Consider the following 16,009-nt stretch of genomic DNA (forward strand, 5'->3'; position numbering starts at 1 on the left):
CATGGGGAGGAAACTTACAAGAAAGAGCACAACTCTACTCTGCATTTCTGACAGGAAACCAAAGGAAGGGTTCTGCCAGGAAAAAAAAGACCAAAATCCTTTTTTATATTCTGTGGATTCCCCAACACCCCACACCTATTGTCTTGTTTTGGGGAATCCAGATCTTGTCTAAGTGTTGTAAAATCCATGAGGCATCATCAATCACAATCAACCCATCTCATTTTCCCAATCATTCAAACAAACTCTTAATTTTAGAAGTCGTCTCAGGTTCTGTCAGAGACTGTCATTGGGAGTTCTCATGGTGCAGTGGTTAAATGCCAGTACTGCAGCCACAAGATTGTGAGTTTGATCGCAGGCACAGCTCCAAGTACATACTCAGCCTTCCATCCTTTTGTAGGTTGGCAAAATGAGTACCCAATTGGTGGAGACAATTGGCTTGCACATTATAAACGACTTAGGGAGTGCTAGTTCACTGATAAGTGATATAGAAATGTACTTGCTATTGCCATTGCTATTAAGCATATAAATATAACACCCCCCCCCCCCATGAAACCTTTTTGCTATTGTTATGGCAGCTTGTTTCCCCCTGCATGTATGATTATTGTCCTCAGACTTTTGTCTGAGTCCTTTATTCTCATCCTCTTCTGAAACCTGCATGCTCCAGCCTCACAGCTTGAGTTCTCATTCTTTCTGGCTTTCTGTGGATCTTTGTCTTCAAGACAGGTATCTATTGCCTCAACCAACACTTAGTTTCTGCTTTCCCCTTCCAAATTTCTGTGTTCTCTGAGCTCTGTATGCTGTGATTTGAATGTGTTATTTTAGTATTTATGCTGCTCTTCATTTTTCTTAATAATTATATGTACAGTTCCTCATGCCTGGGGTCTCCATAGTGAGTACTGGCATAGCTGGTGCCACATCCTGCATATCACATCACACACACACACACACACAACTTACATAGCCAAGTTAAGTTTTTCCCCAAACTAATTCATACAGTTTGCAACTGCTGGTGGAAGCTCTTTTAGCCCCACACATTTAAGGTAGCACTTTCTAGTGATTATGCTTTTTCATAATATGCCCAAAGTACAATAATCTCAGTTTAGTCATTTTGGTTTCTAATAGGATTGCCAAATAGAAAATAAGACAGAGCTCCTGTGTTTTTAAAGGTGTCGAAGAGGAAAAATTCAGAAGTGTTGTTTGTCAATGCAAGAGCCACCCTACTGATGTTTCTTTTTTGCTATAACTACTTATAGGTACAACAGTCCCACCCTGTTTGTCACCTGACAACCTTAGCTTCTCGTAAAAATGTAGGCTTCATTTGATCTAGGCCCCATACACTGACTTTTGGGTGGTCCATGGAATCCGTGGAACTCTCCTCCATCATTTCAAATGGGTTGGTATGCTTTGACATTGATTTCAGTACCACTCCTACACAGCATACAATACTGGAGTGGACAACAACTGTACCTATGACAGGGAGAGGAAATATGTAGTTCTTCAGGTATTGTTGGGCCATAACTCTGGTCAACCCTACACAGTATAGTCAATGGAAAAGGGTGGTGGGAGTAACAGTCCAACAAGATCTAGACACATTTTTCATCTCTAACATAAAAAATAAAATAAATCTAAAACAAAATGATGGCAATCACAAGTCATTATATTTACTTATAATACACTGAGATTAGATTCCCCCCCCCCCCAAATTGTAGAGTTAGTGTTCTTGCAAAGAGCCAGTATAATGTAGTGGTCTGAATGTTGGACTACAGCTCTGGAGGCCATAGTTCGAATCCCTGCTCAGCCATGGAAACCCACTGGGCAAATCACACATTCTCAGCCTGAAAGAAAGACAAAGGCAAACCTTCCCTCAAAAACCTTGCCAAAAAAAAGTCTTATGATAGGTTCATCTTAGGGTGACCATAAGTCAGGAATAGTTTGAAAGCACATAACAACAATCACCACCACAACAACCAAGTGTTCTTGCAAGACCATATAATTAACATTTCTTCATTTCCATGCATTGGACTTCAGATATTCTGAGTTCTTCTGCCAGCTATGGAAATCTTGTTATGCCTCAGTTGTGCTTAATTGATTTTCATACTTTTATGCACAAACCTTTTTGTCTTTTGATTTGCCCATCCATTCATCATTGTCCTCTTTGTAATAGATGTTGGATCCATATACGACTTACCACCATACAAGTGAAATGTTGTCATACAATATGACAGTGGAGCATTTTCCACTTCCCCCCTCATATACTTTTTATTGTTTAAATAAAGTTTCATTGATTTAACATTCATTTAATTAAGGGATCAATTGATTAAACTGAAATGCATTGTATAAATCAATATATGTACATTTATAAGATAATGTTGTAAGACGAATGAGTGAGTTCTGACTTAAACCCAGAGCTGAAGAACCGAAGAACCAAGGAATTGTGCTTTAAACATAGCTAAAAGAACAAACAAGATGGTTCCGCGCAAAGCACTGATGTGACGAAGGTATTTGGCAACCGAGGCGAGGAAAGTTTAAAACTTGGAAGCTGAAGCGGGGTGCCGTCCAGGTGTGACGAACCATGACCGGGAAGAACCTTATCTCCTGAGTCGCCATGATGAGGAACTGACAGGACAATGGAGAACTTTGAACAGAACGAGTAGCTTTGAACACGGACGGATCTGAACAACCTGTCTGTCCTCCCAGAAGAGGAAGTTGAGTAATGGGCTGCAATGCAGCCAAGAGTGAGAGAGAAGGAAAAGTATAAAGATCCTGGACTTTCATCTCCATTTTGTTGGCACCATCCGCGGCAACGGTGTCATCCCCAGCCTTCGAGAACAACTGATCAATGTTCGGCGGAAGGGAAGTGTGTGTGAGTATTGTATGAATGTGTGAGTGAAAGAGCTCTTGATAATCAATGGTTGTGTTACTTGTGTGATTCAATAAATGTTACATGCATGGTGTTTAAAACCAAATTTGGTGTCTCAATGTCTTTCTCAGCTTTGCTGTGAATAGGTCCATGGAGGGAGAGGTTCTCATCACACGCTCTCAGGATAAACAGGTTGCCCTTACAATCTTGGGCATAACAATGTTAGATTTCAGCATAGGTTTTTCTTGACTAAATTAAGTCCTGTTGATTTCTGTGGGTCTGTGTTAAGAATAGCTCAGTCTAGATCCAAGCCCAATATCCTTTAAAAAATATTTTAATGTTTCATTTCCTATTACATTCAACTTGTCAGAATCAAAATTAATTTTAAAACATATGCAAGTGTGTCCTGATTCAAAGTCTTAATTAAGACACAGTGACTGGCATGGGCTATCTCCTGATGCAGGCTTGCTAAACTTGAAAAGCTGGAGGAAAAAAAGGTGTAGGTCTGAGAGATGGGAAACCACCCAAAGGCCACACATACTAGAACTGTTTGTGTGCATGCTTCTGTATATGAAATGCCTCTTCTCCGCTAATCAACTATAATAGGGCCATAGTTCAGTATATGCAGAATATCCCAGGTATTATTCCTGTAATTGGCAGTTGAAAGATTTAAGAAACAGATGATGCAAAAGTCCTTTTGTTTATGTCTTGGAATGTTGCAGCCAGTGATGTATTCAAATCTTTTATTCCAAGTCTCAACTCAAATCTCTAGCTTCATGTCTCAAGTCATTGCAAGAAACTTTCAAGTCAAGTCTCAAGTTGAGTCTCAGATCTGGGAGCCAACTTTAACAGAAACAAAGGAGGAGGTGGTGGTGGGAGTGGTGATGTGTGTGTGTTGGGGGGTGGATGGGTTAGATTTCAATCAATAGAAAACCAAGATGTGCACAGAGCTAGATTTTAAAAAATGATCATTATCATATCATTTATCAAGACTGCATTTTAGAAAAATGAGGTCTACTCAGGAGGCTGTCCCCACTGCACATTGGAGGAGTCTTCTAAAGCTTCTGAAAAAAATTAGAATGACCTTTCCACCTCAGGTGTGTTACCTAACAAGTTTGCTGTTCCCCCGTCTGAGAAACATGTCCTGCATTCATGACTTGAGGTGGCAGTTTAGGTTTACTCAGCAGCCTGTCCCCATTGCACATTTGGAGGAGCCTTCCTAGGAGCCGCACGCAAGACTTGCCCCCATAGGATGGGGCACATTTTTCACAGCAAAACAAGAAATGCATTAGTTAGTGGGCTTGAGGTAGAGGTCTACAAGAAGCAGGGATTTCTCGTATGGCAAATGTAAAATCCTGCTTCCATCACATGGTATGGTAGGCAAAAAGCAGTGAGATGGCAGTATTGTTCAAATGAGGGAAACCTTTTTCTATTATGTAACATTTCTGGATAAAGCTAGATCAGTAAGTTGGTCACTAAAAATATACAGGTCAAATTGAGTTAGTACATCATTAATTGCTGCACTGAGTCCAAATTGAGACACTGAAGTGATTTGAGTCTTAGTCAATCCACTCAAGTCTATGTCACTGATTGCAAACAGTCAGAGTAGACAGTATTGGGCTAGTGACAGAACCAGTGTGGTGTAATGGTTAGAGTATTGATCTCAGACTTGGAAGATCCAGGTTCAAGTCCTGACAGACCTCTGGAAATAAGTGGGTGACCTTGAATCACAGAAACCTTTTGAGCACTGAGTCTGGCAAATGGTGTGGCAAAGAAATCCCATTCGCTTGCTGTGTACAAAGAAGCATCCCTTTGTTTTTCCTTTTTGGTTTCTGTTGAAAAGCCCCAGAAATCTTTAATGCAAGACATGTTTTGCATAAAACAATCAGAGCAGGCACTTGTATAGATTTGCTCTGAAGATGCTGCAGTGCAGGAAAAGCCAAAGCGCTCATTAGAATGCCATCAGGCTTTTGCCCGTTGTTGCCCCCTGCATTCTAATGAGGGTCCTGTCTCTTCTTATGGTTCCTGCATTTCCATGGTTATCTGCACTATAACTAGTAGTACTTTCTTACAAAGGAACTTCAGAGTGCTGTGTTAACAGAACAAGAGCATATAAAAACCTTGTCAGTGATCTGATTACTTGAATTTTATGGTGATGGATAAGGAATTGATTCGTAGAGGATTTTGTTTTTGTTTTTCCAGAGACAGACTTTGGCCAGGAAAGGGGAATGAGTCCCAAGTTTCATGACTGAGTAGCAACAATGCCAAATCTCATCATTTTAAACACTCTATAATACAGGTTCTCCATCCATAGAACCAGTCCACAGCTCCTCTAGTTAAAGGATTTCAGGTAGCAAAGCAAAGCAAGACTCCCAAAGAGGTTGGAGCCCTTGTGCCTGCTGGAGGAGAACAGGGGAAATTAAGCAGAGGCCCTAGGATTGATTCCAGCCCTCTAGGCTTCCCCAGTTGGGAAGCTTGTAACTTTGTTCTAGCAGCCAAATCACATACATGTTCTTTTAGAAACACTAGTTTTATTTTTGTCCTTAAAATATTTGTGTCTGCCTTTTTGTTTTATTTCTGGGATATGCAAGGCAGCTAACATCATATTTATTTATTTATTAAAAAGAAACCTTAGACATTCTACTTCTCCTCCTTTTCAGCTAACTCTTATCAACGATTTCTGTCTGGTTTTGCAAATGAAAATATTGTTTCAGAAATCCAGAAGAGAGCAAGTGCTTTGTGCTTAGGTTTGACAGAAAGACCAAAGAAATGGGAGTGTGGGATGTGAAGGGGATGTCACAGTCAGACTTGAATGATGTCACCAAAGGACACATATCTCTGTGACAATCTATGTGTCAGTATGTCCTCTTCTCTGTAATCAAATCATAAGATCGCACAAGCCATTCATTTGCAGCAGTCATTTCAAGGGCCTTACTTTAAAGCACTTAGTTTTTGCAGGCAAACAAACCTGCAATGATGTTACCTGATACCTGATACAAAACCTAAATGAAATGAAATTTACTTTACTGTTGTTTGGGGTCCATGTTTTTTCTGAAAACCTTTCACCTATGTACCACTCTCAAAGGTAGTTTTTTTTTAAAAAGGTATCTTATTTTGCTTAACTTCCTTTGCCAAAAGAGAAGGTTTTATCAAATGAGAATGTAACTTTGTGGTTAACCTTTTGGTTGTTTTTTTAAAGTGCTCTATTCAAAGAAAGATAAAAGAAATTGAAATGAATTGGGGCTATTAGGCAACAGCACCTGCCAAGCCTGTGCATAGATCAGCTCAGTTACACAAATAGGCCTAAAGGACCAGTCCTGTCATCTGATGGGATGCAAACAGAGATAATTATATGTGCTCCAAGCTAGGCATGGAAAGAATGTTCATTATTATTCATTCCCAGGATGGGGTTCCCAACAGTTGGGAAATCTCACTGGGAAGGACAACAAGATTTTCTTCCAGTATTCCAACCTCCCAAAGGGTTGCAGAAAAACTATTCTGTGTAGAAAAAGACATGCAACAAAATCCTGTATCACCATTACTTACTACATAGCCCCATAACTATGATGCTGCATAGTGGATTCCAGGAAGACCCTCACAAACTCAATTTAACAGTCCATTTCCCTGTTGATCAAGAAGCAGCTGTCTGACATCCCCACTCCCTCCGATGAGCAAACTCCATCATGACAGGCCAAAAAAGGACCCCTATTGAATATCCATCTCTCAATGTAGCGTGTTTCATCTCTCATTGAAGGGATGTGGTGATATCAGGCAGCCATTTCTTGATTGAGAGAGGAACAGATGACCATTGATCCTAGCAACTGCTTGTTGGTAAGTGGGGCTGCCTGGAGGACTTTCACAGTCCCTATATAGCTCCTAAACAAGGACTATGTAGGGATTGTGAATACATAGCAGTTACACATGCTTAACTGTAGATTACGCATTACTAACTGCCCACAAGTCATGGAGAGAGGGGGTTGCAATAAATGTTTTCTTCAAAATGCATTTTTACAAAACCTTGTTTTCTAAGTTCCTCTGCAACTTTTACAGGGACAATCTGTACAACTTTCAAATACAGCAAAAATATTGTAGAGGAATATTATTTTTCTCTTACAGCAGGGAGAGAATTACTGAAACTGTTTTTCCTTCCATGTGTGGATGAAATAGTTGAGGATTTACATCCCTACCTCAAGCATTTTAATTTGGGCACATATAGGTTTCCAGACAATGCTGCAGTCACTGGGGACAGCATGAATGTGTCAACCACATCATAGATAGTTAGAACTGAACAGTTTATTTTCTTTCAAAATGGCAGACAGATTTACCAGTCTGTTGGACTTGTGCAGGAGCTTTGTGGGTGGAAATGAATGACTCAGATGAAATAGATTTTCATTTATCTCTTGGTTTGGTCAGTAAGCCATTGGGAAACAAAGGTATCTCCAGGTAACTTGTTGCACTTGGTAGAAAGCTGTTGGCCACCTTGATAGTTCAATAAAACATTTTGGAACTAGTGAATTGTGCCAGATTAGGAAGTAATAAATCATTCCACATTGGCTCTTATTTCACATATGCTGTTGCCAGTAAAATGGGTCCAGAAGTCATGACCTGTCAAAATCATTGGGACTTCAAGCAGTCATGACTAATGTATAGTCTATTGATTTCAGTGAGTCTGCTTCAAGTATGACTGATTTTGAATCCAACCCAATTTGTTGAAGCAGTGAAACTAAATCTTGCCAGATTTTATAGAAAAGATAGTAGCCACCAAACTTATATAATAGACGATTCATTTGGGATGTCTGATGAAGGCAAGCAAATGTATCAAACTGCCTTATGCCCAGTCTGATCATCTGTCTGTCAAACTCAAGCTGGAATCTTGTTCATGTCCCAACTAGAACAGACCCATTGAATCAATTCTTAAATGATGAGTCAACACATAGATAAATCCTTGTTTCAGTAACTGAGATTGTTCTAAATAGAAATTGTATTTTAAAACCATTTAATACCATCACATAATACCATCAAGCAGCTTACAAGTTTTAAAAGCAGGTTTTACAAAACATGATAATGACATATGAAGAACAGCTGCTGAAATTAAAACAGATTTACCAAAGCACAGAACAAATACATATTGTAGATACAAAAGACCTACCTTTAAATGTCTCTTGCTGAAAAGTGATCTTGATTGGGAAGAACTTTTCATAGCCATAACAGGAAAGGCCCTTTTCCAGTTTTCACTCACCTTGTTTCTGAAGATGGGTTCACGCAGAGAATGGTACTCTGGCAGTGTAATTGCCAGAGGTAGGGGCAAAATAGGGTCCTTGCCCCAAATAATAATTTTGCCTCCCAATGAAATTTTCCTTCAGTCCCCAAATATCTAGCATTGCAGAGACCATGACATTGAAAATTGCCCACATGTAGAACTTTGCTGTGTTCACATTCTCTTGGTAACGTTGCCTATCCCTTTTCTTTGGGCACATAAACTCTGTTTCTAAATGCTCAACTGAAGTTTTTAGTTACTGCAGTGCTAGAAGTTTGGATGACTCAAGGAAAATTTGCAGGAGGGGCAGAATTCTTACTTGAGGGGCAATGCCCTCATTTTTCAGCAGATTCCAGGGTTTGAACTTGAAACTTCTGCATGCGAAACAAACATTCCCTGATGCCTTATGGCCCTTTTCAATACACACTTTAGCCCTCCCCCACACACACACACTTTGGACAATTCAAGTAAATATTAACATTTCTCCCCTGCAAAAAACAAAACAAAACAACAGCAGGATTTTAAGGACGATATTACAGTAGCTGAGGTTTATAAGTGCTGTGAATTATGTAGAACTTTTGTGTAACAGGAGATATGAAACTAAATTTTAGCTTCCTTGGATAACTTTTTTTTGTTGCTTATGTTTGGTAGTTTACAAAGTTTTATGGCCTAGTGTCATTAGGAAAGGAAAGCTGAATATTGCCTAAAGATCAAATTAAGTGACATTTCCAACTTGATCTCATGACACCTTTTACAGATTCAAGATTAGAGTTCATCAGCTGTTGAACACCTCTAAATTTTGGTCCAAGCATTTGGGGATGAATCTGAGTCTGGCTAATCTTCTCCCATTCTCTTTTCACAGGCTGGCCCTGGGCAACACTCTCTGTTTTTGGATTCCTCTATTGCTACTCTCATGTTGGGATTGAATGGCAACACAGATTTTCCACGGATTAGCAACTATGCAAATGGAAGCCATCTAAATTGAGAATATGAATCTCTCACTGGACAATACTTTGTGCCAATATACCAATGTAGCCTGTTCTGTCTGATGTTTTGTGGATTCCACAGCATCATTCACTCATCAGAATTAAGAGACAGACGTTCAAAACTCTGGGAGACATTTAGCCTAACTCTAATTGTTAGTCCCAACTAGAAAAGACTCAGCCCATTAAACTGAACTTACATAGGTATTGATTTGCCAAGTTCCCATTGAGTCAGTTGGTCTATTGAAGTTGGGATTAAAAAATTGTATTTAGGCTATTGCCATCTACAATTGTGGTTTTTTTCCCTAAGAAATACCAATACATTTTTAAAAAAAACCTCTTGGGATGCTATTTATATATCATAGTTACTTGAAATTGTATTTCTGTCTACATGCAAGGGAAGAGTATGAACCAAGCACAGGTACACATCTTAAGTCAAGTTGATTGAAAACTACAACAGTGTTTTAACTCTATATCATTCTACATCAGGAAAAAATCCATTGCAAGACAATCCTGTGACATCTTGCTACCTGAGACAAATGGATGGCAGTTTAATTCCACATTGGTGATGCAGCACTATTCTCCACTGTAGCTAATAATCTAGCATGGGGAGCACAGGGCAAGTCCAATGGACTCTCAACTCTAGCTTCCAAAAGAGAGAACAAAAAGAAGTGGGGAGAGATTGCAGTTACTGTCCCATGAGTGCACACCATCACCTGATGTTTGTGCCAGTTGCCTCATTCTGCCAATGGTAGTGCCAGTCCTGATCCTAAGACTCCTGAAATAGACACATGGGTGGGCAGGGGAGATACTTTGAAGATTATATATATATATATATATATATATATTAAAAAACCCTACATTTTTCTACCCATGATTTCACATATTATTTTAGAAGGGGAAAGTTTGTAGATTCTGCTTCAAAAATATTCCCATTTTATCTGTTTTTCTTGCATGTTATGGAGATATGATTATGTGACTGAATAGCTATAAAGACACACAACCCTCCCAGAGTCTTTAATTTGGAATACCTGACCCAGAAGAAGAGTAATAATATGAGGAAACTCTAAAGGGAAGGAGGAGAGGAAGGTGTGGGTTGGCAGAGGGGGAAAATATTAGTAAGAGATGTGTTTGAGAAACCATTTTCTGTGCATTTTTGGATACTGATACATTTGAATCACAAGAAAATATAGGCTGGAATCTTGTTGGGGACTTACATTTGCAGGAATTAGAATCAGGCAGTTCCATAACATCCATATCCTGTAAAGAGTTGTTGCGCATGTCATTCCCATTATGCCTTAGGATGCTATTGCCAGTGTCCATTTATACATCTTCACAATTCATTAACAGGGTTCCTTAGTGCCTCTGACATATAGCTAATTATGCATAAAGGTACATAACATACACTGTGATCTGGGAATCATATTTATGATAATTAATGACTCAAAGTGCCTCCTACCCTACCTTTCTCACCAGGTAGTGCCCAACTGACGTGTTTTGGAGTCACTGCAGTTTGGGACCCTGGGAAATGACATCTGCAGCACTCTCCCGGTCACAAGGTGTATTGAGAGGAGCAGTTGCAGTAGGATCCTGCAAAGTCTCCCCAACTGTCTGTTCTCAAGGCACAACACAACCAGGACAATCCTGCAGATAAGGGTATTGTTTTCCACAGAAAATATGGAAACACCCTCCCCCCCTGATACCATTGTAGGCCTCCCACAGATTTTACCAGGTGGAGTTTGCCCAAGGACATTGGCTTTATTTTGTATGTATTCTATATGTGAGAGTAGGCTTCAAGATCCCAACAAAAAATTTCTATCTCTAAAGTACACTGAAGTAGTTCTGAAGTATTTCTGAAGAAGAATTGGATTGTGTCAGTATGCTAGCATAAGGCAAATGCCAATTTCTAATCATTATATTGGTATAATTAGACTAATTAATGCCTTCTTTAATTCTGCCTTGAATACAGATGGTGTGCCAAGCTTTGCTCCCCTATCGGTTTGAGATCAGATAATTCAAAGCTGCTTATTTTGACTAATCTGCTTAAAATAGGTCAAAGTAAAAAAGAGCTTATCTTTTTTATTTTTGAAAAATCCATGAAACAGACTGTCATAAAGATAGCATAATAACATTCCTTTCCCTGTTTTGTATATCCATTGAAATATGTCTGTATGCCAGCTGTCTATTGTACACTTTCCCCAGAACTTTCTGGAAATGCTTTTCACAAACCTTCTGGCAAGAAATCAGAATGGTTGGGCATAATCTAATTTTCTTTGTAGTTAAAGGAACCAAAATAGCAATCGATAGAGTTCTGAACTAGTATTGGAAGATGAGATTCAAAATTCTCCACTCAGCTGTATCACATGCATGTTGACCTTGCTCAGCCTAGCCTTCAGAGCACCAGTTTCATCTCCACCTGCAGTTATAAATAAATGTACAGTATATATTTCAATTCTTCAGAAAAATCTTAAGAATTGGAAGAGACCACAAGGATGATCCAACCCAACCCCCTGCCATGTAGGAAAACACAATCAAAGAACCCCGAAAAGAGGCCATTCAGCCTCTGTTTTAAAATATCCAATGAAGCAGATTCCACCACACTCCAAGGTAGCATATTCCACTCTTACAAGCAGCTCTTACTTTCAGGAAATTCTTCCTAATGTTTAAGTAGGATCTCTTTTTATGTAGTTTGAATCCACTGCTCTATGTCTTAGTCTCTGAAGCAGCAGAAAATAAGCTTGCTCCATCCCCATTGTGTCATCTATTTTGGATCTGATCCTAACCAACAAGGATGACTTGGTTAATGGGGTGCAAGTGGTGGGATCATTAGGTGGAAGTGACCATGTTCTCCTGGAGTTTGTTATACAATGGAAAGGAGAAGCCAGGCATAGTCAGACACGCATTCTAGACTTTAGGAGAGCGGATTTCAGTCAACTTAGAGAAGTATTGAGGGTGACCCTGTGGTCAGAAATACTAAAAGATAAAGGAGTTCAGGACGGATGGGAGTTTCTCAAAAGAGAGATACTGAAGGCACAATTTCAAACAGTTCCAGTGAGAAAGAAAAATGGGAGGTGTCTCAAGAAACCAGGATGGATGACTAAGGAACTTTCAACCGAGTTAAGTTTGAAATGGAACATGTATAAGAAATGGAAAAGGGGGGAAATCACAAAAAAGGAATTCAAAGAAATAGCAGGCATGTGTAGGGGTAAAGTCAGAAAAGCTAAAGCACAGAATGAACTCAGGCTTGCTAGAGAGGTTAAGAACAATAAAAAGGGCTTTTTTGGATATGTCCGCAGCAAAAGGAAGAAGAAGGAAATTGTAGGGCCACTGCGTGGAGAAGATGGCAAAATGCTAACAGAAGACAGAGAAAAGGCAGAATTACTCAACACCTTCTTTGCCTCAGTCTTCTCAGAAAAGGAAAAGGGTGCTCAACCTGAGGATAATGGAGCAGAGGACAGAATAGAAGAATTTCAGCACAGAATAAGTAAAAAGATAGTAGAAGAATACCTTGTTAATCTAAATGAATTTAAGTCTCCAGGACCAGATGAACTACATCCAAGGGTACTAAAAGAACTGGCAAATTTAATATCGGAGTCATTGGCAATCATATTTGAAAACTCCTGGAAAACAGGAGAAATCCCAGCAGACTGGCGGAGGGCAAACGTTGTCCCCATCTTCAAAAAGGGGAAAAAAGAGGATCCCAACAATTATCGTCCAGTTAGTCTGACATCAGTACTAGGAAAGATTCTAGAGCAGATCATTAAACAGAGAGTATGTGAACATCTAGAAGGCAATGCCATAATCACAAAAAGTCAACATGTGTTTCAGAGAAAGAAGTCATGCCAGACAAATCTGATCTCTTGCTTTGATAAAATTACCAGCTTGGTAGATGAAGGGAATGCTGTGGATATAGTATATCTTGATTTCAGTAAGGCCTTTGACAAGGTTTCCCATGACATTCTTGCAAGCAAGCTTGTAAAATGTGGACTAGACAAGGTAACTGTTACATGGATTTGTAACTGGTTTTAAAATATCCAATGAAGCAGATTCCACCACACTCCAAGGTAGCATATTCCACTTGTAAAATGTGGACTAGACAAGGTAACTGTTACATGGATTTGTAACTGGTTTTAAAATATCCAATGAAGCAGATTCCAGTAACTGGTTTTAAAATATCCAATGAAGCAGATTTGGGTTGACCGGCCGAACCCAAAGGGTGCTCAACAATGGCTCCTTTTCATCCTGGAGAGAAGTGACCAGTGGGGTCCCACAGGGCTCTGTCTTGGGCCCAGTGTTATTCAACATCTTTATCAATGACCTGGATGACAGAATTGGGAGCATACTTATCCAATTTGCAGATGACACCAAATTAGGAGGAATAGCTAATACTCCAGAGGACAGGATCAAAATTCAAAATGACCTGAATAGACTAGAAAGCTGGGCCAAAGCTAACAAAATGAAATTCAACACAGAGAAATGTAAGGTACTGCACCTAGGGCAGAAAAATAAAATGCACAGATATAGGATGGGGGACACCTGGCTGAATGAAACTACATGTGAAAGGGATCTGGGAGTCCAAGTAGACCACAAATTGAACATGAGTCAACAGTGCGATGCGGCAGCTAAAAAGGCCAATGCAATTTTAGGCTGCATCAATAAAAGTATAGTGTCTAGATCAAGAGATGTAATAGTGCCACTCTGTTCTGCTTTGGTCAGACCTCACCTGGAATACTGTGTCCAGTTCTGGACCCCACAATTCAAAAAGGACATTGAGAAACTGGAGCGTGTCCAGAGGAGGGCGACTAAAATGGTGAAAGGTCTGGAACGACTCAGGAAGCTGGGGATGTTTAGCCTGGAGAAGAGAAAGTTAAGAGGTGATATGATAGCCCTGTTTAAATATTTGAAAGGATGTCATATTGAGGAGGAAGCAAGCTTGTTTTCTGCTGCTCCAGAGAACAGGACCCGGAACAATGGATGCAAGCTACAGGAAAAGAGATTCCACCTGAACATTAGGAAGAACTTCCTGACAGTAAGGGCTGTTCGACAGTGGAACACACTCCCTCAGAGTGTAGTGGAATCTCCTTCCTTGGAGGTCTTTAAGCAGAGGCTGGATGGCCATCTGTTGGGGATGCTTTGATTTGGATTTCCTGCATGGCAGGGGGTTGGACTGGATGGCCTGTGCGGTCTCTTCCAAATCTATGATTCTATGATTCTATCCCCTCAAATATTTAAATAGGGCAATCATGTCACTTCTTAACCGTCTCTTCTGCAAGCTAAACATACCCATTCCCTAAGCCACTCTTCACAGGGCATGGTTTCCAGACCCTTCATCATTTTGGTTGCCGTCCTCTGGAAACACTCCAGTTTGTCAATATCCTTTAGAACTGTGATAACCAAACTGGACACAGTATTTCAGGTGAGGCCTGACCGAAGTAGAATAGAGTGGTACTATCGCTTCCCTCAATCTAGACACTACACTCCTATTGATGCAGGCTGGGATCATACTGGTTTTTTTAGCTGCTGCATCACACTGTTGACTTATGTTTAGTTTGTGGTCTACGAAGACTCCTAGATCGTATTCACATGTACTGTTGTCAAGCCACCTGTCACCCATCCTGTATTTGTACATTTCATTTTTTCTACCTAAATATAGTATCTTACATTTCTCCCTGTTGAATTAATGTTGTTAGTTCTGGCTTAGGTCTCTAATCTGTTAAGATCATTTTGAATTGTGATCCTCTCCTCTGAGGTATTAGCTACCCCTTCTAATTTTGGGTTATCTACAAATTTGAGAAGCATGCTTTCTATTCCATCATCCAAGTAATTTATGAATAAATAAATAAACAATAACATAAGAGGTTCTAGGTGAACCTCTCTGAAGATGGTGTTGCATAAACCTGTTGGTACCTCTTCCGTAGTCGTCCATGTTGCCTCATTTGGTATGAACACCTGAAAGGGAGATTTTGATTATAATGTAGGTAGAAAAGTAGATAGAAGTAGGTAGAAAAGAAGGAGAAGGAATTCATAAATACAACAGTGACAGTAGTGGCTAAATTACCCTGGTGTTCTATACATGTGTAAGCTCCCAAACATATGCAGTTGTGCTTAAATAGTGTTCCACAAGTGTAGCCATTTCAAATAGGCCTGAATGCATTTATATAGATCTACCTATGTGTTGATTCACCATTCAACAATACGCTAAATCGGTCTACTTTAACTGAGACTCACCAACAGGATTCTAACTATGCATTTGCATTCTTGGATTGTGTGTAACTGTTATCACTTTATTCACTGGGACTTCAGAAACAGCCACTATGCATTCCCCACTGCACTAAAAAAAAAGCAGGCACACTGGCAAATACACAGTTGGTGCACCACATCAGTATGCAGCAAAAGAGTCACATAGCACAGCTACCTGTGTGTAGATTTACATCTCAGTAACATGATGTCAGATCTTGCCACCTTAAAGGTGGGTTGAAATGAATGTTCCCAAGCTGTTTGGCAATTTGGGTTTGCTCATTAAATTGGTAGCTTTAAAAAATAAAAAAAAAGATAAGAAATAAATATATTGGGGATCTGTGCAAAGAATGGAAGTGCAAAACCAAGCAACTTCCCCCCACCCACATTCATGAACTGTATGGGCATCACAAGCCCTCCCTTCTCCTTTAAACATCTTGGCACTACCCATTTTCACCCTATCAATTTATTTCACTTCAGGATTTCACCCAAAATGCTCCTCACAAATTCATTAATGGAATATTTTGGTGGGCTGGGAGACAAGTGGATTTAATTAATCATACATATATTTTGATAACCATCTTGAATTTTACTTCTGGCTTTATATTTGTACCTGACAAGGGTCATGCTTCATCTAATCCAGGTTGCCCATTCTTACAATTTCCCCTTTTA

At 39.7% G+C, this 16,009-nt stretch overlaps 1 protein-coding gene across 2 annotated transcripts in view; it reads left to right on the forward strand.

Moving 5' to 3' along the window:
• Positions 1–9,909, forward strand: part of HHAT (hedgehog acyltransferase) — a 316,462-nt gene extending 306,553 nt beyond the window's left edge. For both annotated transcript variants that reach the window (XM_042446145.1, XM_042446144.1), the window contains exon 12: positions 8,980–9,909. In XM_042446145.1, coding sequence (XP_042302079.1) covers positions 8,980–9,071 — 92 coding nt within the window. In that variant the 3' untranslated portion in view covers positions 9,072–9,909. The remainder of the gene's footprint in view (positions 1–8,979) is intronic.
• The last annotated feature ends 6,100 nt before the right edge of the window (positions 9,910–16,009 follow it).

The sequence above is a fragment of the Sceloporus undulatus genome, chromosome 1 (assembly GCF_019175285.1).
Source record: "Sceloporus undulatus isolate JIND9_A2432 ecotype Alabama chromosome 1, SceUnd_v1.1, whole genome shotgun sequence".
Classification (NCBI taxonomy): Eukaryota; Metazoa; Chordata; class Lepidosauria; order Squamata; family Phrynosomatidae; genus Sceloporus; species Sceloporus undulatus.